The sequence below is a fragment of the Mercenaria mercenaria genome, chromosome 15 (assembly GCF_021730395.1).
Source record: "Mercenaria mercenaria strain notata chromosome 15, MADL_Memer_1, whole genome shotgun sequence".
Taxonomy (NCBI): domain Eukaryota; kingdom Metazoa; phylum Mollusca; class Bivalvia; order Venerida; family Veneridae; genus Mercenaria; species Mercenaria mercenaria.
Genome location: NC_069375.1, coordinates 3,866,260 through 3,892,056, shown reverse-complemented (window position 1 = coordinate 3,892,056; position 25,797 = coordinate 3,866,260). Strand labels below are relative to the sequence as shown.

The following is a 25,797-nucleotide window of genomic DNA, read 5'->3' as shown; positions in this document are numbered from 1 at the left end:
ACAGTTCTTTTTAGAAGGAATAATGTGTCCAACTTTAAGGCAAAATACTGCTATGATAGACCTCTGGTATGGGAGAATGAAAATCATTTACATGTACAAAGCTTGTTTAAAAACCAAAAGTCTAGCTTTGTACATGTAAATGATGAGAATTTTACCCAGAGAAAATCACTTTTTTGCCGAAATTCTCGAAAACTTCTGTTTTATTTACTGAACTGCGAAGTTAACATTTTTATGGTTAATCTTTTAGCACAACTGATACAGATTAGGAATGGTAAATACTAGTAGGAGCCTTTTTGATGTTTATTGATAATTCATAGTCAATAGTTTTTTTCCTAGTAATAAACTCTGGTCAGTGATTTTTAAGCTTGTGGATGAAATATATGTTAACAGGGAGAAGAGCATTTTGTGCTTTTCACAGTTCAATGCCTGTAAATTTTGATCCAAAAACCTTTTTTTTAAAAAAAGTTTTATCTACTGACTACTGTAGGCTACAGACAGTACTACATTGGAACCTGACATCACTAACAAAACACTTGTTAAATATCACATGAATGACTTTATTATTTTTACATTACTTTCAAAACCCATAATAAATAAAATAAAAAAACCTGAAATTAAAAAGAAATTAAAAAAAAAAGACGCTTCTGGTGAGGATCGAACTCCCGACCTTTGGATTTCAACGCGACCTCGCTAACCACTGCACCAGTGTGGAAGTATGACGTCATCACCACAAATATAAGTATATATAATAAACTTCAGTTGCGGTAGCGTGACGAAAATCGTTTCACATTGAAAATATTGTATTTTACCTTTCTTTCTTCGTAGAAAATGTATTTAGCACTAAATTCTTCTTATCAGGCGCTCATTAACATTTTTATTCAACGTTCAAAGCAGTAAGCGAAACGCTTTTGTCAACTGTAAACAGCAAGCGTCTATTGACGTCTTACTGATTAATTACTATGAGCATTGCGTACTGGAAGAAACCCGAACAACACCGATTCCAAAAACTTACCACGAATTTTCAACTCGATAGTCATGTCTGTACACAGTTTTATTCATTTTCTTTTTCACACGTCTAACCGTAATGCGACGCTGTCGGCGCCGCTTCGCGGCGCCGGTACCTCTGCTAATACTACAGTTACATAATTTGATAAACATTTTACACAATCATGTCGCATTCAATATATTTTGTCTTAGCTTGAAAGCTTTGATAAAATATACAGAAACTCTATTATGCAGCAATGGTTTACTTAACAAATAATCAAGGCCTTCGAGTGGTTTATCGTCTGATTTACCACGGTTCAGAGTTCAGATGCGTAGGAATTGAACCACGAGGGCGTTAGCCCGAGTGGTTAAATACCGAAGCATCTGAACGATGAACCGTAGTAAATAAGACGATAAATCACAAGAAGGCCTTGATTGTTTTCATTCTGACATGCTCATTGATATATTTTAATAAATATCATGCTGGGCTTCATTTACGCGAGGAGTAATGTATCGGACGTCATGCGGCAATTTGACGTCATAATTAACGTCATAATGCTCTCGCGCGTCAACCGTTGTTTATCGCAGAATATACAGAGCTTGATTTTCTTCTTTGTTTAACTGGAAATCGATTCGAGCCATGTTAGATTATTAGTTTTCAACATGTATACCAATTTAGCCATACTTGGTCTAACTCGATAATATCTTGGTACATGAATAATACGTAACTCTTTAAATGCTTCACATTCCAACACAAAGTGATACTCGTCTTCGACTACTCTTTTATTACAAAGTTCACATATTCTATTGTTGTCTTTCTATGCCTCTATGCCGACCATATTTAATATTAAGTCAATGAAATTTGTTGAAATGTGCCGATGTTTCTTATTTTCAATTGTTAACATTGAGACATTCCATATGTTTCTTTCAGCTCTTTCAATAACATCAAGCTAGGACTATTGTTAACACGAATCCGCCTTTTAGAAATGTAAGTGTCTATCAGCCCACTTTTGAACACTTGTTTAACATCTACCAAGGATGGAAATAACCATACTTCACCAAATCCTGAAAGGAGAGGACAACCGTAAGCTGATATAGATTTCTGTCCAATTCCTTAATTAATGTTCTGTAAATATAAATGTTTCATGTATTACTGAAAGTATATCACCGTTAAAAAAGCTCTTAAAAAGTGCTTATTGTAATATCCTACTTGAAAAAAAAATCATTTGCATTTTCTGTTTAAACGAAACGTATTTTCTAAAAAAAATGCAAACAAACGGTTACTTGGCCATGCCAAAAACCGGGCGGTAATACATCGGGTATATAGAGAATATTAGGTTACTGTCTGATAAATTTAAATTTATTAGGAAAGTTGAAGAAAATATATTAGGCGAGGCTCTGCCGAGCCTTATATTTTTTCGCAGAAGAGCCTAATAAAATTTAAATTTGCAGACAGTAATCTAATATTCTATTTATCCTACCTGCTCAGAAAATTGGGGAAAAGTCGTTGGAATGAGCACCAGCGTGCAGACTTGATGTCATATTTGACGTTTGTAAGTGCAATTCAATTTGTGGATAAAATTGAAAAATTGCAACAACTTTTTTGTTTCTGGATAAAAACTTTTGATATTACCACTTATTTTCTTAGTTAGAACATTTTCAATACAATGGTAACAGTTTCAATGAAAAATTCGGGAAAAAAGTGTTTTCAAAATATCCGGCTGAAGTGCTGTAAAAATTAAAAATAGCAATAACTTTTTTGTTTCTGGATAAAAACCTATGATTTGACCACTCATTTTCTAAGTTCAAACATTTCCAATACCACGGTGACAGTTTCAATGCAATAATTTGATAAAATATGTGATTTCAAAAGTTCCCGCAAAAGTGATATCTTGACACTGACTAGATAAAGCAAAGTTTATTAGGCAGGCCAATTTTGTGCTATCTAATCATATATATCTTGTATGAGGGTAGGATAAAATAATTTATCCTGTCACTTGCAGTATTTTCGACCCGATATCATGGTGCCGTATATCTTTCTTGATATACCGTCAGTTGATCATGTGACCAGTGATATACGGTCGGTTGATCATGTGACCTTATGCTCGATATTGTTGTCATAAGAAATTTTGCAACGAAACCATCATGATTGGGTTGGAAATGTCCGAACTAAGAAAATGAGTGGTCAAATAATGAGTTTATATTCAAAAACGAAGAAGTTATTGCGATTTTGCCGGTAATCACGTCATTATATAAGTGACGTCCTTACGAATATGACGTCATTAAAGCGGTTGTCGCACACATATTTTTGTAAAATAAATTGCCAAATATCGGAAAATGAAGTAATGACAAGATAAATAGAATAATAGGTTAGTGCCTAAGATGGAGAAAGTTTATCTGGCTCGGCTCCGGACGTTATCAGGTTCGCCTTCGGCTCACCCGATAACCTCCTCCACCTCGCCATATAAACTTTCTCATCTACGGCACTAACCTATTATTCTCTATTTATTTTATGCTAACTAATGAAATACTGTATTCTATCAGTTAAATATATTCATATTTCATCACTCACACTGTGAAAATATGAAATCTATATTTTCACACTGTGAGAGATATAGCTCCGCCCCTTCATTACATTGTGTATGAATTTTAAATTATTTGCTTAAAAAACAAAGAAAAATATCAAACAGGGAATGTCACGCACCAAAAACGTAGCCTCCTCAAAACGAAACCCCCAGCACGCAGACGCGTGCACCACACACACATACACACACACACACACACACCCAAAGCCAACACATAAGGACAAAACGAACAACACACACGCAAAGCCAACACATAAGACGAAACGAACAAACAAAGGAACACAGTAGGGCACCGCCTTGGAACGGTCAGTGGCAAAAACACCACTGGGGAGCTTAAACCTGTTTATGGTGCACCTAACCTCACTCTTACCCCCACCATGTTCCAAAGACATGGGACAGTGTAAATAAAAGTAATCCCCTCCAGGTGAATCTCTTACACACGTAATGGAAACAAAAAGGCATGGCATGTAAAACACAAAAATGCTCGTGTATAAATATATAAAAAACAAACCTTAAGAACCAAAAACGTATGTACTCAATGCTTTTTCAGAAGACAGAGCAACAAGAGAAACACGCTTAAGGGCCCGACGAAACAGGCCAGAAGACAAATATCAAAACAGTTCAGTCCTGGTAGGATTTAAAAACTGCTTATCATAGAGTCCTCCCCCTCTTCCGTCAGACGCAATCAAAGAGGGAAGCGTAGTGTCCAACTGTAAACGGGTTGAACACTAAACATGCGGTATGTCTCAAAACAGTTGGATCGTAACCTCTTTTAATAAAACGTTTGATAATCTTTCCAAATACATTTGGAAAATTACCGTGACCCAAGATCTTACGAAGTTTGTAAACCACATCCCCATAAAAAACGGGTTTAGAAATACCTTCTCGCAGAAGTGTCTTTAAATTACTATTGAATTTTAAAACTAAATCAGAATAACGATAATAAAATTTAGCAAAATATTTACGCAATTTGTAATAACGGTAGCCTTGCTGAAGAAGTTTACCTGTAATATATTGATTACGTTCATTGAAATGCTTGACATGACTACACGCTCTGGCAAACCGAATTAATTGAGAAATATATACCCCATAAGATGTAGCCTGAGGTACATCCCCATCCAAATGGGGAAAATTTACAATACTAAAATTAAAATCATCCCTCTTGTCATAAATTTTGGTATGTATAAAATTGACATAAATAGAGAGATGTAAATCTAAAAATGAAGCATCAGTATCCGAATTGTTAGTTTTAATTAACTGAAGCTCCCTAGGATAAATAGTACCCACCAATTGACCAAAAAACGGATTATCCATATTAAGAATATCATCTAGATAGCGTGATGTATTATTAAATGTCGTTATAATGTCTGCCTGCGTATCTGGAGAGAGGCTCAACATAAAATCTCTTTCATAACAATATAAAACAGGATGAAAATTGTAGCCGCACTTTGTTCTTTATAGCATCTTTCTCGATTCAAATTATTTTACTTAAAGAGAATTTCATACCGTTATGCAGCAAAAAATAAAATAAAATGGAACTTTATGTTGCATGCGTCTTTATAACGTCACAGCACGTCTGACGTCATGTCTGTTTACGCGCGTCTGTTTCCCGCGCTGAGATTAAAATAGTTGCAAAATGCACATCTCAACGTAATTGAGCATAAAATAAAAAGAAAATTTGTTTGTTTTTCGTGAATATAGAATATATCTCACCCCCGAAGTGAGAAAATTTTCACATTTTCACTCGCGCTACGCGCTCGTGAAAATATTTAAAATTTTCTCACTTCTCAGTGAGATATATTCCATATCCACTCAAAACAAACAAATATCCTCTATTTATCATGCAACTACTATGCAAAGTGCCTGATATCACTTGCCTGATATTTTATTTTGTTATTAGGTCATTGGCCTGATATCAAAATAAAGCCCTTCCCATATTGACGGACTAGTTTTTACATCATTCCAGATTGAATTTTATTACAGAGACCAGTTTCGATGTTGCACAACTTTTTTCTAAATAGATTCTGTAATTTCAACAAAGTTCCTCGAACATGGTTGTCTCTAATTTTATCACACAGACAATAGCACGGAATGACGTCATTGTGAAACGTTCATCATGACATCACAATGTTTACATGGATCGATTCTTGGAAAGGTTTTGTGTGGTACACGCGTTTGCGTGCTGGTGGGGTTCGTTCTGAGGAGGCTGCGCTTTTCAGTGTGCCCATACCACGTGACTTTGACGTCATTTTATGGCTAAGACGGCAAGCCAGATTCCGTCGATTCGATTCTTCAAAGTGGCGTAAGTTCTTTATTTCTTGATCAAATATGACCAAATCAAGCGCAGGCTAAGGAAAAAAGTGAGTACTTCACTCACAAGTAAACGGTTTTATCAACAGATGAACAGTTTTGGCCTGAAAACGGGAAAACTGTTTTGTTTAGAGAAAATGAGCATGGTAAGACGGCAAGCAAGGGCCCTTTTTGACAGAAAAACGGATGATTGTACACATCAGAGGTGTCGCACGTATTACCGATTCACAGGAATCTAATGCCGGCTCTGTTGGAAGCCTTAATTGACAAAAATGTAGCCGAATTATTTAAAAACTTTTTAAAAATCCAAAATATGCTAAGACGGCAAGTCATTTTTTATAGTTATATCGTCTATGGAGTCGCACTTCTCTACAAGCGGTCATTGGATGTTTACCAATAGTAGATCATTCTACTTCTTGTCAAAACTATAGGAAAACGTCAAAGAACCGTTATATAAGTGAAGTCATATGATGTTTTGAACTACGTTATATGCTTTTTTTTTTCTTTTTTTTTTTTTTGTACAGCTAAATTGTGAGGCTTAATAGATAAATTAAACGAGAATTATGATTTGCTCTAGCAGGATTGGCATATAAGTGAGAACTGTTCTAGAAAGGTTAAGAATTCAAAAGCTACACATGTATACCATCTTGGATGTACCTCTGCGTGCCGGTCTTTAAGATTAAAGTATGTTAAAGCGTTTCGAAAACTAAAGAACAAATACAAATGTATACAGTTGGCAGCAAGCAACAACAAATAATACACATTTTTTTACCTAATCAATACTACTTTATATGTTCACAAGTCTGTTGTACATATGTTTGAGTGAATGTTTTCTTGACAAATCGTTATGTATTAAAATAAGGCTACTTATTAAGAAGAGCCATTTTGTCGACTTCCACAAATCAAAAACACAATTTTCAGATATATAGAATAATGTTTTGACAAATAAGAATCTTATGCTTAACTCAGTCTATAAGCTAGAAGACATGCTTTAAAAGGTATTTCTATGTAGCTGTGTTCAAAGTATTGAGTAGAATAGAAAAATCTTATTTTTTTCCACAAAATTTAACACGATATCACATATTAAAATAGAAATGGAAACTCCACAGGTCGCTCAACACAACAAAAACGAAAATGTTGCAGGCTCGGTTTGATTGAGCCTGTACATGGATGGTAGTGGAAATGCATGCTACCGTCCACGCCATCTAGCCCCGGGTTGAGCAGAACTCAACTTTTACACATGCTAAAATAACAAAAAGCAATTTAGAGACATCCGCAGATGTATTCAAACGATGATGAACATGGAACCTTCACGTGATACACGTGTTGAGGCGTGTAATTCCATGAAGAGCGGCGTTTGGTCCCCAGATAAAATAAAGGGTTTGCCCCAAACGAGAAAACAATGGGCAGAACTAAACAAACTAGAATTTAGGAAGGGGATCTGAGGTTATGGAGCCTGCGTATCACAGGAACAGTCAAAAGACAAAATTCTCATACTTTCACAATTCTTGGAGAAAGGGTTGTATAATTCTACACATTTCTGCAGAATCAACTTCTTGTTTAGCCGAGCCTAATAAATTAAAATGTACTGATGTCACGACTTAACGACCTGTTTTCTATTTTAAGTAATCCTGACACCAAAACATTAAAAATGTTGCAACCCTACTTCTTTAATTCATGGGTTGTTGTCTTTAAACTCCACTACCTTGTTAAAATGTTTGTACAAACGACCGACCCTGCTACAACAACAGTAGAAGTCAGTGGGGTCCGCCAAACTGGAAACTAGACCTGTATCTATCCCAAGATCCTGCTGTTTCGACTTCCGTGCAGTTTTGAGATAAGAAAAAGAACCATACACATGAAAATCATCGGGAGAAGACGCAAATGCCCCGTTGATATGCTTTGATTCAATTTTGCTTAAAAGAAATCAAACAGTTTCATTTATCGGGCACACATACTTAGAAACTTCACATCAGGCAAACATCAACATTTGATATACTAAGATAAGATTTATTAATTGAGTCGGAAAGTCAAATTACAAGTAACATTAGCTCTGATGAGATTTTTAACCGACTAGAAATTCTCGTTATGTACTGTTTTGATTCTATTTTGCTTCATAATCTATTTTAAAAACTCTGTAGCTTTTACTCTGTTTTATTAACGTTTATCAAAATGACAACTTTCATGTAAATTTTTCAATTCAATAACAATTATAATAATCCGGGACTGAGGTAATGTTGTTAAATGTCATAGTAAAGTACCCCTAACATATAAATGTATTCAGGACATGTTTGCAAGGAATGTCAATTATTTATCTTATAAGTATTAATATAGGTTATTACATTAAATATCGAGACAAATATGTAAGTTAACCAAACGTGTACTTGCATCACGACCATTTTCCTTAAAGCCCTGCTCCCGTCCTACCTTTTAACTTGAATTGTCACTGAAAAAGCATGAAAATCCTGACTATGAACAGTGACGTCTGTCAAAATAGAGTCTATTGTATATGAAATTCTATTTGAAATACCTGTGGTTTTGCGTGCTTAAGGTTGGCACGTGGCCGTTAACTGTTACCTATTGTAATCATGGGTTGCATACACACAAAAGAATTTGAAAAGCCGCGGAGCCGGGCTTTTACCTGTAACGTGTAGCTTTCCATGTAACAGTGGAGCACTGTAGCAATTAATATACTTCATATAAAATTATTTATAAAAAGGAAATCTTAAACAAATATTTTGACTCAGCCTTACAGAGATATTAAAACGATAAAGCAAAATGTTAAATAATAACTAATATGAATCAGTCGTTATAAAAGCTGTACAAAAATAAGGGTAAAATAAGAATAAAGGGAAGTATTTCAGAAAGAAAATCTATTTTTAAATTAAATAAAGCAGTTTATCATTTAACTTACTCCTACACAGTGATCTCCCTTGTCATTCGAATCAGGACAGGTAGAAAAAATCGCATACAGATCTATATCCTATACAACTAGAAAAAATGATTCAGATCATAATTATGCTGTTTTTTTACTGACGAGTGCATTACGTATTAAGGCTAGAGAAATCTTTCTTATGCGTTTTGAACTATTTTTTTCATGGCATATTTTTATGCGCTTCGGTCACGTCTGATGTTTTTCTGAATTGTTTTAAAGGAATACACCTCCGCTTTTCAACTTAGTCATGCTCGATGGATCAACAGACTTAAAAACATAATTTTAATACGAAATAACGCATTCTTTAACCTTATTGTATTTACATATGTATGAAAATATCAACCGACTGTAGAACAATATTCAGAAAACATCAATAAGAATATCTGTCGATTAGCCCGAAAAAACGGGCAAAAACCTTACTGCGGATTAATCTGTCTTTCAGTGAAAATGGTTAGGCTGATATTTTTGCAAGTTCTGGAATACGGTTTATTATAGGTCTCAACCACTTCGTGGGTTCAACCTAAAAATCAATTTAGCAACATCCGATGATGTATTCATGGTAATTCCAATGATAGTGTGTAATTCCACCAAAACGGTGTATGGTCCAAAGTTAAAATAATTGTTTTGCCTTAATGAGAAAACAATGAGGATAAACCGTTCATATCTCTTTTGCCCAGCACTAGTGATTTAAGGAGAAGATGAAAGATGATCAATGAATGTCACTGAACTTTTATGTAAGTGTTCATTGAAGGTTCCATGTTCACCGCCGTTTGAATACATCTGCGGATGTCTCTAAATTGCTTATTGTACTTTTAGCAAGTGTAAATGTTGAGTTCTGCTCAACCCGGGGCTAGAGGGCGTGGACGGTAGCATGCATTTCCACTGCCGTCCATGAACAGGCTCAATCAAACCGAGCCTGTAACATTTTCGTTTTTGTCGTGTTGGGTGATCTGTAAAGTTTCCACTTTTCTCTATTTTATTTCACAAGCATTGATAAAACATAGTAAAAATGTTACTGACGGACGGATTGATAGAAGGATGGACGGCCTGTTACCACGGAAGTGTTGAATTACGTAAGTTGGTGCAACCAGGTATATCTAATAAAAATGACTTGCCGTCTTAGCGGACTTGCCGTCTTAGCATATTTTGGATTTTTTAAAAGTTTTTAAATAATTCGACTACATTTTTGTCAATTAAGGCCTCCCACAGAGCCAGCATTAGATTCCTGTGAATCGGTAATACGTGCGATTTCTTTGATGTGTACAATCATCCGTTTTTCTGTCAAAAAGGGCTCTTGCTTGCCGTCTTACCATGCTCATTTTCCCTAAACAAAACAGTTTTCCCGTTTTCAGGCCAAAACTGTTCATCTGTTGATAAAACCGTTTACTTGTGAGTGAAGTACTCACTTTTTTCCTTAGCCTGCACTTTATTTGGTCATATTTTATCAAGAAATAAAGAACTTACGCCACTTCGAAGAATCGAATCGACGGAATTTGGCTTGCCGTCTTAGCCATAAAATGACGTCAAAGTCACGTGGTATGGGCACACTGGCTTTTGGTGCGTGGCATTCCCTGTTTGATATTTTTCTTTGTTTTTTTACAATGCACTTGACAATGTATGATGTACTTATTCTTGATTTACTGTTTCGTTCAGATGTTTCAAGGGCGGATGAATTTTTAAATCCGTAAAATATAGAAAAATCTAAATCTAATTTTTTGCTTCAGTAGACATTTTTTTCTAAATAAGAGATGAAGAGATATGTTGTTCTAAGCAGTTTGTGTGAGTTTCATGATAAATAGAATAACAGGCTACTGTCTTTTGATATCAATGTTATCAGGTCTCGGCTGACATGGGCGGAAGGGGTTCGGGATTCTCTATTTCACAGGGGCGCAGCTATAAATTATTTCGATTCTAATATTTCAAAGGCTTTTATTGTAAAATTTAGATACGATATGACAGAACTGTTTATTGGCGTATGTATGGCGCTTAATGGTAGATCGTCTCGCTCCTTCGTTTATACACGCTAGGACCGGAAATGGTCTTGTGGAATATTTCCATTAGGCGCAAATGATGGCGAACTATTCTGCACAGCTAATAATCAACTCCGTGTGTGTGTAAATTAGTAAAGACAGTTATGCTATCCAGCATTTCAGGTTAAACCTGTTGTTAAGTAAAATATTTATTTAAATTTAAAAGGGTGTGACTAAATACAGAATTGGTGCGCCTGTGATATATTACAGACTCCGGTATATATCGGATTAACTAAATTTGAACGAAAATATCTTAAATGTATATATTTTGTAACCATGGTGATACTAACCCTAACCTTTAGTCAGTATATTATGCATATTATACACTAAATGCGTGCGGACATGCAAAAAAATGAGTATTTTAGCTGTGCGCTCCAGTTGATAAAAATTCCGCGCATGCGCAGAACGGCTGCACCAACTCTGCAATGAGAAACATTCAATTTAAAAGAGCTATTTCTCGATGCGTACATGGCGCTAAATATCGCGTTTTTTTTTGTTTTTTTTTTTTTTTGATGAACCGGTGGTACTTGCTCTTTCCTAAGCCACTGTTTGTTATAAACCTATGTCTCACCTCCTATGAGAAGTTCATTAAACCTCCTAAAACTGCATTTTTTTTTAGATTTTTAGCAACATTGCATCCTTTGGGCGTTTTGCTCTTTGGTCAAAAGATGGGATACCCACCTTGCACATACCTTCGATAATTCCATGTGTTTAGTCAGAATTTCAGGAATACTTCCAAATAAAATGCCCATTGATGCAGCTATTTTGGGAACTTTATATCTCGATTCTTCTGTTACAATGGCTGCCACAGCAGCAATGTTATGGGAGGATGCTGACGTTTAAGGCGACCTGCATGAGTAGATGTTGGACTCTAGATTCTCCCTAATTAAATGTTCTTACCCTACTACAAGCTGTGACTTTGGATTGCGAAGAACCGTGGTAAACAGTTTTATATTCTTGCAGAATCTTCTTGACTGTTATATTCAGAGAACAATGCTTCTTTACGTAGGACCTAATTTCCTTTTTAACTGGAAATTTTCAATGTTCTCCTTAAAAGTCAATGAAAAGGTTAATAGTTTTTACGGAAGCGCATTTGTCTTAAAATTTTCTGAAGTCGCCTCATATTGGACATATCCCGACTGACATACTATAACATTTCTGCTTTATCTGTAATTTACGTGTACATGAGGCTGGATACCAGGGCTCAACTTTAATTCTTTTTAAAGGCATTTTACATTTTTACATATAAGCCACATTAATTTGCTGGATATTGCATCAACTATTACACATTGTAAACCCACAAAAATGCGAGACTGTCTGAAGTTAGAGCTTTATTGGCACAAAGGAAGTTCAAGTAGTTTCTCCCAGAAAAGTACAAAACCCGTTACACTTACATTTAATCTTTATTCAAATCAGAATACAATAACTTAGCTAGTTTTTCCCAGTGGAGTAATAAAAAAGTTACACTAACAATTAGTATTTTTGCAAATCAGAATACTATAATGTTATTAATCAAGCAATGTCATACAGGCCTTGTTATTTGTCCAAGGGTTGTCGTATAGCCCCAAGGCCGTAGGCCGTGCGCAGAAATCCAAAATAACGATTTTGTGCATGAGATTATTAAATCACTGGGGAATAAACTAATAGGAAATTTGCACTGGCCATTTACGTGAGGTATAATCAAGAAATTAGTACATTTGACAGTTTTAGGCAATAAAACAAATCTAAGAAAAGTGTTAAATATCCTAGATCATTTTTTTATATCACATCTACTACACGATAACAAAAAACAACATTTCGACAACATTTAAGAATAAAATTTTGCATTATAAAGGCAACTCTTAACAAAGAATTAAGACTGTCTGTAGGTTCTTTAACCTTTAGCCTGCAGGCGGCAAGTCATTCTGCCTTTGCGACCGTGCAGGCTGAACATGGTCTGCACTGTTCGTTATTGTCAATAAATTTTAATAAACACCCCTTCGAATAGTAAATGGTATTGTTCAAACTGAAGGATGGACCAGTCCATTGTAGAAATTTAGCAGGCAAAAGGTTAAGAGGCAAAGGGATACATTACTTCCGTTACAATATTTACATTCCGACATGATCTGTGAAAAAAAAGATGACAAATACTTACAAAAATAACGTGTTCCATGTTTTTCATAGATAATTAACATAAATATTTGATGAATGAACAGGAGTAAGAATAAATACTTCATCCCATGGACAATATCTACAAATCTGTACTGTTTCGCTAAAATATTGAAAAAGCCATTGAAAACAGGATTGGTACGCTCTCGTATTCGAGCTTGAACAAAATTGTAAGTCGACATATGACCTACAGTTGTGTCTAAGCGATGTTAAACCCAACTAAAAACTGTTATTCCAATTGTTGAGCTTTTTTATTTAAAATTAGAATTTGGTTAAGTTTACTTGTAACCTTACTACAAAGTGTAAAATCAGTGACAGCCTGTAATTTAATGAACAATCTTTTTCCCCTAGTAGATTAAGCGAGTTGCACTTAAGAAATCTTTTAGCCCCATAAACCCTTAACTACATGAAAATGTGTGTATCAGAAAACGTTTGCATTTTTATTGTATGCATGTATCTCACTTGCCCTAAACATTTTGTTTCACATTTTGGTCTCTTGAACTTACACATGGTTATCTCTGTAATTCGTGCACCCTATAAAACGAACCATTATACATTGATAACTCTAAATTCCTACATGAATAAAACAATGCAATATATTCCGATGCATTAAAGTGCGTCGAATCCTTGTGCATATACTAGTAAATGAAGAAACAAAACAGATTAACTAATTTCGCCGCGAGAATTCGATTTGCTCTCATTTTCATACGTTTTATTACATTTCTTTGCAGTACTTTAACCACGATTGCACTTAAAGCATGTGAAGATGTAACGCCTGAATTTTGGATTGAAGATGCTGTAAATTATCGGATTGAAGACACTATTGAAGAAAGGCAACATCAAAGCAAACTGGATTCCAGGGCCAAAATCATACTCTTTATCTGTGCTAAAAACAAGTCTTATAAGAATGCGTAAGACGAAGTATGGTGTGAAACAAAGAACAAATAGAACGGAGACTGCAAACATCATCATTGTAAGATTCCACTCGGAAGGTCTCTTGGCAGTTGAAAATTCAAAATTTTTCCTTGGTCCCTTCATGCTTGCCGTTCCGTTCTGGCGCTTTGACGTTCTAACTAGAGTTTCAGTTATTGTCGATATTTCAGTTTTGTTTGTTCTATTATCGACAGCACGACTTTGCACACTATCAGTATCATTACCTATGGTTTCTCTCAATGTTTCCTTGCTTCCTGTACTGGGAATGCTTTCATTGCAAGAGTTTTCTCTTGACGCCCTAGTTTTTACACTGGAGCCAGATACATTAACTGTTTCTGAACGGTCCATTGATTTCCTACGCTTATTCAGTTCATATATAATTCGCGAGTATGTTACAACTATGGTAACCAGGATCATCATATTGAGGAGGAAATCAACGAGGTAAAACACGAGACCAATCTGTTTGAAAATGCCTTCATCACTCGAAGAACAGTAATAAGTCGTAATCGTCTCGTTCACGTTAGAAAGAGTGACATTCACCTCAAAAATGTCATATGTGGCCAAAAGTCGTACTCCCAGAAAGAACGAAAATATGATGACCGCAACTGCTATGTACTTGATGGTGGAAATTGTGATCTGTCTGCCTAGCGGTGTGCATATCTTCCTGTATCTATCCAGGGAGATAACCCACAGGAAGAGACAGGAAGATGAACTTACCCACATTCCCATAAAATGTGTCAGCTTGCAAAGAATCAGTTCCGTGTATCCAATATTTATTATCATTTCTGGAATGAATGGAATTGCCACTGCACTGGTCGCCAGATCTGCTGAGGCCAGACATTTTATCAGGACAACAGGCACCGTTCGTTTTGTTTTCTTAGCATAGAAAGCTACCGTCAAGCTATTCCCAACTACACCGATTGCTATAAGGACCGAGGCAACAACAACAACCGGAAGGATGCGCATGAAAATCTCCTTCTGAGTCTGTTTGAAAAGCTCTTCTTCCCTGTTTTCAGCCATCTGTACAAAAGATAGAAATAAGTAATGAAGCATTTTATTAAAGATCTACCTTGACAAATGCAAAATATATGCAGGTACTAGCATGAAAAGATCGTATACAATTTGTCACTGCCTTTAGCAGTCAACTTTTACATATTTCTGTACATATACTTTTAGCCGTACCATTCGTAACAGCAGTTACCAGACTATCTCTAACCCTTACCATGCTAATGAAGTTGTCCATCTTCCAATTTGGACAGTACCATTAACTGTTGAAAGGGGTGCTTACCAAAAAGATACTGGCTGAATAACGACCAGTGCAGAACATGATCAAACTGCATGGATGTGCAGGCTGATCATGATCTACACTGGTCGCAAAGGCAAAACCAATTGTTTTCAGCATGGTAAGTGTTAAATATAGCAAGATCGCTGCACTGGTCAAAATAATGGAATGCTATGAATCTTGCATGCACATGTAAAACAATCTCTACATAGAAGAAACAATATAATTTTATTTCTTTATGATATATTCCAGCAATAACAACTGCACGTTTATGGGGGAAAAAGTTGTTAGTATTGTATATAAATATAAAGGTAAAATCGTGTTCACTGGTACGCGTATGACCTTCTACACAATTATGAAAGTGCCAGATATTATTTTTCAATAAAACCAAAGTATCGAGTTTTCGCTTTACTTGCTCCTTACATCGGGCTGAGCATAACCACTCTGTGATAAAATAGAAGGAACCTATCAATTATTTATGCGAGATTACCACGTTACTGGTGGCTGTCGGTTCAAGAAATAGTGTAATAAAAAGACGCTTTGGAAGCATTTATAGAACGCAAACAGCCAATAAGCAGACTCGGTTTAAAGGACAATGATCCTTTTGCACCTTAGCACCAGCTTTAGCTGGACCTCTTTGATAAAAGACCTTTGAATAGGCAACGAGATCCAAAAGGACCAGATAATAACAATAAAGTCCAAGTACAAGGCGACATTGTACGATCACCACATAGCACTAAAATGTGAATACTATTTTTTTTCTTAAATATGCTTTAAAAGCAAGTAATAGAATAATAGATTTGATTTAGTCTGTTCATGAGAGGTAACAAAAGGTGCAACGCCCCTCCCCCCTCCCGATCCCTACCACTGTCTTAACTCTTATGATATATGAACATTTTGTTAAATCCGTAAAATGTTACCACATATAAAAACGTTTTGTTGCTCTATAATGTATTTTACTCTAACATAGCTCGACATTTTGTCAGTTAACCTTTAGCCTGCTAAATTTCTATAATGGACTGATCCATCATTCAATTTGGGCAGTACCATTTATCATTTGAAGGGGTGTTTACTGAAAATTTTCTGACTGAATAGCGATCAGTGCAGACCATGATCAGACTGCACGGATATGCAGGCTGATATTGGTCTGCACTGGTCGCAAAGGCAGAATCACTTGCCGCCAGCAGGCTAAAGGTTAAACAAAGAAGGAAGCCAAACCCTGTCTATTCTACGATAGAACACGTGCGGACCGGTGAGAAAACAGAAATGAAAAGAATATATTTCTAAACTATTTATGTGCTATCACTTGAATGTAAATCAAATATAAATGCAACATAACAAACTTTCATTACGTAACAATGGTTTTATTCTAACAGATATTATACTATGAATTATGACGTCAAATAGCCACATTACAATGGTAGAATGAAGTTCAGTATAATTTTATCATCATAACTTAATGAGCAAGCTATGATGAAAAAAGACATTTTCTTCCTGTGGTATATTGTCTGTTAAACGACGGTTAATCAGTCTGCGCATCTAACTTTGAACCGTTGTTAATCAGATGATAAACAACACGAAGGTATTATAATTATCTAATTAATAATTGTGTACATTAACGATGTTTCTGATTTATTACAGACTTTTCTGCGCAGTCTCGGTACTCTAATATTATTTTTTCACCTCGTTGATATAACTGATTTTTTTCTTTTTGGAATAGTTTCACAAACGTGGAACAACCCGTTTATTTTTTCATTTCAACATATAACAATACTAATAATAATATACATTGACATTTGAGTATGAGACAATATATGAATATATGTGAGCAATACCATCTTGGTTACATAGTTAATTTGAATACATGATCACATATTCTTTAAAAAAAGCTTTCAAAGTATACGGACGAATATTCCTATTTTCATAATAGTTGATTAAAACTAAAATATCGTAAAATAAAATGTTCCAAAGGTTTAAAGCTTTTGTTCGTCTTTCGCTCATAAAATAAGTTTTGTATATGCAATATGAAATACAATTTACATGTAGTAATAAATTTATATAGTTATATTCACGGAGTTCTATCTTGTATCTAATAACTATACATTTCAGATTTAAAACCACATTTATTAAATGTAATTTCTGCTTTTGACCAGAAGGTATCTAATATAACTGATTTTAACTCCAGTAGATAAATACGCAAAGTCATATATCATTCATTTTAATTCAATTAGCTTAACATCTCGCTAATGAATTTTTCCGCTTTTAACTCCTAAAGTTCTACCCAAATGCATCATCGTATTTTTTTTTCTGTACATTTTAGTTTGATATGATTACCTGCCTCTATCGTTTACAAATTAAGAAGATTAAAAGTTAATTTTCCGAAGTGAAATTTCTCCACTGATCTCTGCAAGGCATGCGATCAAAAGGTAGATGTACGATCTGACCAACAATTATGATTACACGACATTCCCTGAGCGAGACATTTTAATCATTCGCTACCCGCAATTATCAATTACCCTCGCGACCTTAATGAAATGGATTTCAATCTCTTGAAATGAAACTATATGAAAATTAATTTTAGTCTGATATGCTCCTGACACGTAAAAGAACTCACACTGGTACACGGAGCCTAATTTGTTTCATTTACGTAATGAATCTTCGGCCTCCCGTTCCCGTTGAGAATACCTTAACCGCTGGATCACGATGTACGGTATCAGAAACACTAGGATCCGTGCCGATGTGAGCGGTTGATGTGCCGCATTGTGGCTGAATGCCTGGCGCAGGGCATTGAAAGAAAAAGTTCGGGAAATAAATGTGTACAAGACAAAGGCGGCCGGCTTTTCCAAAGGCGGTGACACCATTATAAATTCATGACACCTGTAACCTTTAATATTGATGATTGTGATATCTAAGTGTAGAAACTAACGATAACGCTTATTTGTTAATACATTAAAACAAAAAAACAAAGTTTTACATTTACATTATATATATTTTATGTACCGGCAAATCCCAAGATGTCTACCAAAATATCATCATATCTAAAATGCCTTTATCACTCGCCTTCTATTTTGGAAAATATATGTATGAGGTGTTAATTAAACAGAACATGACATAATAGAACTATATACGTTTTATGTTAATTTTATTCGAATATATGTCGCCATATTTGTCTATATTGTTGTTTATGCCACATAGGTCTAAGGCCTTCCGGAAAAAAATAAAATAAACTTGAACTTGACACTATTTTACACCAAGTTTCTAGAGTTGTTTCTGAATAGTTATTCCTCTACCCGAACCCCTTCCCCATCCCAAACACACACTCCAAAGAACTGTTTGAAAGGGGTTCTGCCTAATGGAACAGCTTTTAATGCAATATTATCAATTCTTTCAGTAAAGTCATAATTACTGTCTTGAAATTAAGTTCAAAAGGGAGATAATTCTAAAATTATTCAAGACAGTTACCGTTTCTGTGCTCCACACATTCTGTAATTGTCATCTATCATTGTATGTAATTCAATTAAATTCCATTAGTGGAGGTAAAGTAATTGCCTTTAATTATAAGTGCAAATTCTATAAGATTAGAGTAATGACATGTCAAGGTATAACGTAAACTGAGAATTTATAGTAATTGTCTTAAGTGTAAAAGTAATGAGGAAAATCAAATAAAAAAGCAAGATGATTCTAAACTTAAGGTTCTTGTGCCCATTTCTTCCTCGCATTACAATGTTTCATTGTATCAAGTTAACATATTAAATTCCATTCAAATGATCTAAAATTTTGTATTTTCTTAATGTAGTTCTGCACGTTTGCAATAAATGTTGTTCTACAATGTATTTTTTATTACATTTGGTTAGTTCGTAGAAACGGTAACATGGCGATATATACAGCATGGCCTGATGTACGTCTGTAATTGTAATATAATCTCGAGTGACATTACTATGTGCTATTCGTGCTGAGTTTTCCATTAGACCTAATAATTATGTTTGTTTCAATTTAGAAACAACACATTTAAACGCAACTGTTTTATTTTGCAATCATTGCAATCACGCAATTCAATATACAAATGTATCGTATATTTAACTCCTCACTACAGTTCTTTAATGAAGTAATACAATTCACAGAAAAATTGTGCAGGAACAGTGGAAACCTTTTACCGGTATCCGGTTCAGTTTAACTTAATGTTCTCTTGAAACAGGAATATAATTCTAATGTACTTAATAAATAGAAAGAAACGTTCCTTATTCCATTTTTTTATCTGGGGACCATACGCCGCCTTTCATGGAATTGCACTTTGTGAAGGTTCTATGTTATGTGCATCGCCGTATGAATACATATGCGGATGTCTCTAAATTGTATTTGTGTAAATGTTGAGTTCTGATCAACCCGGGGCTAGAGGGCGTGGACGGTAGCTCTCATTTCCACTACCGTCCATAAACAGGCTCAATCAAACCGAGCCTGCAACATTTTCGTTTATGTCGTGTTGGGCGACCTTGTGGTTTTTCCACTTTTTTTTTATTTTAGAGATGAATATCATCAAACATCAAGATACTGGCCATTCAAAGTTTTTATGCAAAGTTTCTACAAAAATGTAAAAAGAAAATCATTACCAGTCGGTATATGTGTTTCGACCCTTGTACGATCATCCTAAGATTATAGTCAAAATTGGACAGGGGCAGAACGTGATGTGGATGCACACTTACTTCAAGCGAGTGAATAGGTTGCAAACTTGCAAAATGGTGGATATTTGTTAAGTTTATCTCACGTTCGTTTGTTTTTCATCAGGTAAGTGGGTTTCTATGGTATTTTGAACTCTACGGATATGTGCATGCATCAGTTCTATGTCTACGTCACACTCGGTTTCGCGTTTCAGCGTCGTAGATGGTTCTGCATGTTTCATAGATGATTATATACTCAAATAAATCTTGTTCAAGCTCTTTTTTGTTGCAAACTTGTACTTCAAGCAATTTCGGACGCAAACTTTTACTTGAAAAATAGTGTCCAACTCTCGGAACATGTCGTGTTACATGTACTAAATTTGTTCTGATTGGGGTTATACATTTTGTGTAGCATCTCGGGGTCCTTAGATGTTTTGAAATAAAAATTCGTTTTGATAAAATCCATGTCATATTTTCATGAAAATTGGTAGAGTGTTATGTGCGACTTACAATTGAATGCACTGACTTTATTAAACTCTATAAGACGATCTCATTAAACAATAATTTGAAAATAATTTTAATGTCCGTCATATTTCAGGTTGAAGACGAGTTTCCACCATGCCAAGGTATAGTATAAAAAATGTCTTTAAATTTAGCAAACGAAATGCAAAAAAAAAGTGCAATAAACGGCACAATGAAGAGGTGACGGATATGCATATTTTTTTTTAAAAAAAAAGAGATGAACTATTTCCTCTCTAAGTTTCATAAAGTGCAGATTTTCGTCTAAGAGGCTCATGACTTTTTCACCATTACTAGTAAAAACTCCAAAACGAAAATATTTTGCAACTGGACTGCCCAAAACTTAATAAGGAGGAATCAGTGGAAACTACAAAAGAATGTTAAATTTTGGGTGCGAAAATCATTCAAATAAGATCGAAGATAGTGTAGCTTCAGCAAGCAATCATACATATACCGGCGATGATAAAAGTGAAGAATATTAACAAACTGTAAGTGAAATTAATGAGGCGACTTCACTTTTGATACGTTTGGTACGGGATGGGAAATATTCTACATAAAGTATTTCATTTAAATTGTTCAAAGATACCTTACAATGGTACTATTGCATAGCGATTTATGAAATGAGGTATTCCGAAGACAGTAAAAAAATCTTTAGCACAGGCCAGAGATTATTTGGGAGGACAATTTGTCAGATTCATGCGTGGCTTTGTCCATCAGGGGCTTGTTCAAGGAGGAAAAGCGACAGTAGGATACTACAATCCACCGCCATCTGACATCAATATTCCTGTTCCGTCAGACAGAGTATTAAACGATTTCAGACAAAAGTCAACTGCATATGGAGTGACAAATTGAAACTAGGGATTCTTAAAGAAAATATAGAAATGTCGGCTGAGTTTTGTGTTATTTTTTCCCATCAAACATAATTGTGAACGACCTATCTTTCATTGCTTTTCTATAGATTTCTATGTTTTCTATTAGAATCCCTGGTTCTAATTTATCACTACCAAATGCATTCATTGATGGGCAAAGCTACGTATGGATCTGATAAATTGTCATCTCAATAATCTCTGGCCTGTCCAAAATTATTCTTTAGTTTCTTAAGAATAAATCATTGCAGAAATCGTTTTGCAATCGTACCATTATATTAAGGTATATTTAAACAACTTACATGAAATATTTGATGTAGAATATTTCCCATCCAGTCGTTTAGTTTCCACTGTTTCCTCTTTATAAATACCACTTAATGTTTGGACAGTCCATCGTACATTATTTGTAAAACATTTTCGTTTAGATTTAGTTTAAACATATTTTATTGCATATAATACATGTATTTATAAAATTACAGCACATATAGACATTAACAATCAATTGAATTAAAGCAATAGGGTCGGGCCACAAGTTCTACCAACGTTAGTAAACGGCCCTTCCCTTGAAAGTTAACTACATTTTGTATTACATAAAATTAATTACTTTTACGAAATAAACAATTATAACATGTATTACAAACAAGATTGAAGAAAAGACCGAAGTGTGACTGAAACTGAAGAAAAAAGAATGATAAAAACAGCTAGTTTAATGTTAGATGTTATGTTGATATTGCTATTTTTCCTAATGGATCCGTTTCCCAGAGGCAAGGCAAGGACAGGACTAACTGTATTCGTTTAAGATAAATTGAGGTTTTATTTAAGAAATAATATATCTCATCCAGTGATTTGTCGTTGAATAAATCATAGTTTGGAGTTCAGATGCGACGGAATTATATCACGAGGGTGCAGCCCGAGTGATATAATAATACGCACCTGAACGACAAACAATGATTTATTCAAGAGTAAATCACTAAATGAGATATATTATTTCGATTCTAACACGTTAAGAAGGATTTTTGAGTACATCCTTGACGACATTAATTAAATATTTGCCCGTTTTCAATCGGTTTCTTTTCTAGCGCGCCGCTATGCCGTTTGACGCCATGACGTAATAACTGTGACGTCAGAACAGTGATTTATTGTATTATAATTCACTGTTTTCTGCCTTCTTTGTTTAATAAGAAAATGAATCGGATCGTGTTAGAATAATACTTAAAATCAGATGTTAGGTACTGTTAAAAATAACAAGTTGCCGCTACTCTCACTGAAAACGATTAGAATTTATGATAAATTAATGTACCGCAAAAGTAATTAGTGATGTGTATGTCAGATACGAATAATTGTAGTGTGTCATTTAAAGGAAGAAAAGTTCTGGTTTCATGAAATAGTTCGATTCTTTATTCTGTAAATTTAGATCTAATACACTGAAAGAAAGAATAATCAGCATTCTCGATGGGGTACCCACAATCACAACTTGGATTATCTCTTAAATGGTTTCTGTATAAATCGTTATTCAGATTACTACATCTGTTTCTTAACCTTGCATGTAATATTGAGGGCAGTCTTTATCCTATCAAAAAGTGTTTTGGGATTTTTGGTGCTTTGAACATATCTTTTAACCTTGATTTAAATATATTAAGAGATTCAGAATTTCTGATATTTATATCTAATGAGTTCCATAGATCGGTAGATGACGGTATGAATGAGTTACTATAAATCTGAGTTCTTCGAGATATTGTTACATAGTTATTTTTGTTTCTCAAAGGGTAATTAGATATCTCTGCTACAAGAGGAGGAAAAATATCTGCCAAGAATTCAGAAAGTAGACTATTTTTAGCTTTATAAACTGTAATAAGCTTTCGAATATTTCTTAAACTAGATTTTTTTGTTGTACAGTACATCCATCCCATACGATAGATGCATATTCTAATATAGGTCTCATATATGAAATATAAATTTGATTTAGAGTAGATCTTCTCATCTTGAATTTTAGTGCTCTCATGGAACTCAAAACTTTCGATGCAGACTTTTATAAGTGGCTGATATGCTCGTGTCATTTAAGATCGGACGATAAAGTTAAACCTAAATGTTTATGACAATCAACATAATCTAGTAAAATATCATTTAGGAGTTTGTAATGGTGAAAATGTCATGTGACTCTTAGACGAAAATCTGCAATTTACGAATCTTGGAGTAAAAATAGCGCATCTATTTTTTAAAATATACATGTCCGGCACTTATTCATACGTCGTTTATTGCACTTTCTTACATTTCGTTTGCTAAATTTAAGGACCTTTTATAGCTCGGCATGATGGAAACGCGTTTTCAACCTAAAATTTTGAAATACATTAAAATTGTTTTCAAATAATTATTTAATGAGATCGTTTTATACTTCAATAAAGTCAGTGCATTCAATTTTAAGTTGCGCAATACTTCCTACCCAGTTTCATGAAAATATGCCAAGGTTTTTATCAAACAAACTGTTATTCTAAAACATCAAAGGGCCGCGTGATGCTGCACAAAATGTACAATTCTGATCAGGACAAATTTTGTACATGTAACACAAATGACATATTCCGAGAGTTGGACATTATTTTACAAGTAAAAGTTTGCGTCCGATATTGCTTGAAGTACACGTTTGCAACAAAAAAGAGCTTGAACAAGATTTATTTTAGTATAAAATAATTGGTGAAACATGCAGAAACGACGACATTCAAATATCAAAATATGCACATGAACATTTTATACCTTCAATAACTTCGACCATTCGAAATCTACGACGCTAAAACGCAAAACCGAGTGTGACGTAGACATAGAACTGATGCATGCACATACCCGTAGAGTTCGAAATACAATAGAAACCTTACCTGATGAAAAAAACAAGCGAACGTGCGATGATTTTAGCAAATATCCGCCATATTGCAAGTTTGCAACCATTTCGATCGCTTGTAGTAAGTGTGCAACCACTTCACGTGACGATTTGGCTTTTTGACCACAGACACTTGGGGTCAGGACCCCCTACCACCCCACTCTCATCCAACCCTGGTTAAGTTTAGCGAATATTTTTTAGCATTTTGACATATACTGAGCATAGGTGACGATCATAAAACGCATTTTGTAACAATTTCAGCATGTTTGAAAAATGCATTTTTTTTACCATCAATGCCCTTGATATAGGAAGATGTGAAACAGTGGGGTGGGTGGAGGTTTCTGACCCCAAGTGTCTGTGTTTTTGACAAGCATTGTTAACCTTATCTCTGTCAGTCATATTACTATTCAGGTAAATACCGACATGTTGACATTCCGAGCTACCTCGATTTTATCGAAACCAAACCTGAAGGTCATTGGAGTTCTAATTCTTGAACGATCTCCAAAGGTAACCACATAACTTTTTGATGGATTAATTATGTATCTATACATACATGTACAAATGTATACTTGTATGCAATGTCAAGCATACCCTGCAAGTTTACAGGGGTTTATTGCTGACAGGGCAATATCGTCTGCTAATGTAGCATTTCCTGTTATGGTATCTAGAATAGATGTGTCGAGACCACTTTTCTCTAGTTCTTGCATTAATACGATGCCTGTCCGAGGTCTTCGATTTACGAGTTTCATAAAAATGGGATAAGAGAGACCAGGTTCAGACCTGCTCAAAACACAAATGACATATTGAAATATATTTCTATTCTGAATACAACATTCGTAATACCAAAGAGCTATAAAAATAATATTTTATAATTCTTTGGTAATACTTAACGAACTACGTTAACGAACCATCAGTAAATACTTTTGATCCTGTTGATTCTTTATTTACATTATGTTTCAAATGTGATAACAAAACAAAATAAGTACATCTTTATCTACGGACCAATTTGGTATAATTTTATTAAAAGAAAATGTGTCATTTTACAGTACCAGTTAGACAAATGGTCATCGTTTCTTGATACAAATGTTGCAAAATAATTCAATATGCCATTGCTTCTGTCGTTGCCGCTTTCAGTTAATTTAATTTCAAATATAAAAACTAGTAAATAATACACGATGTATAGAATATACCTACCTCTTGCCTATTGTCCATAGATCAGTCACGATGTACTCCGCTCCTTGAGACTGTGTTTTATAGCTTCCCTGCAGCATCTGATACGTAAATGGTATTAAAAACCAATACACCAATTAAGTTTCCGCTAGTAGGACAGATCACACATCATCAACAACTCCAGCTAGGCTTACCAACTTCCAATCTATACTGACTATAGACTGTCGATTGTGCGGTTTGTGTGTCAGCGATACTTAATAAAACTGAGTAAATGTTCCTAAAATTGTTTCATAAGATAATCTTTTGCCTGGTAAAGAAGGTGTTTGTCCTTATTCATGTGGCATATCATTCTATTGATGTTTTTTAACAAAAAGAAAACGCAATATTGATGTTTTTATCATATTCACCTTTTCCCATGGAACGCCAATATGAAAAAAATACGCTAATCTGTTAACATACATTTACTACCATGTAAAAACATCCTCTGAGAACGACAAAAACATTTTTTGGT

General features: G+C 34.7%; 1 protein-coding gene across 1 annotated transcript; it reads right to left on the bottom strand.

Moving 5' to 3' along the window:
• Nucleotides 1-12,256: 12,256 nt before the first annotated feature.
• Nucleotides 12,257-25,371, bottom strand: LOC123559599 (cholecystokinin receptor type A-like). The gene is made up of 2 exons (XM_045351564.2): nt 25,311-25,371; nt 12,257-14,945 (listed from the first exon to the last, which is right to left on the bottom strand). The coding sequence occupies exons 1-2, from the start codon at nt 25,326-25,328 to the stop codon at nt 13,728-13,730; spliced, it is 1,236 nt and encodes a 411-aa protein (XP_045207499.2). The 5' UTR covers nt 25,329-25,371; the 3' UTR covers nt 12,257-13,727.
• Nucleotides 25,372-25,797: the final 426 nt, after the last annotated feature.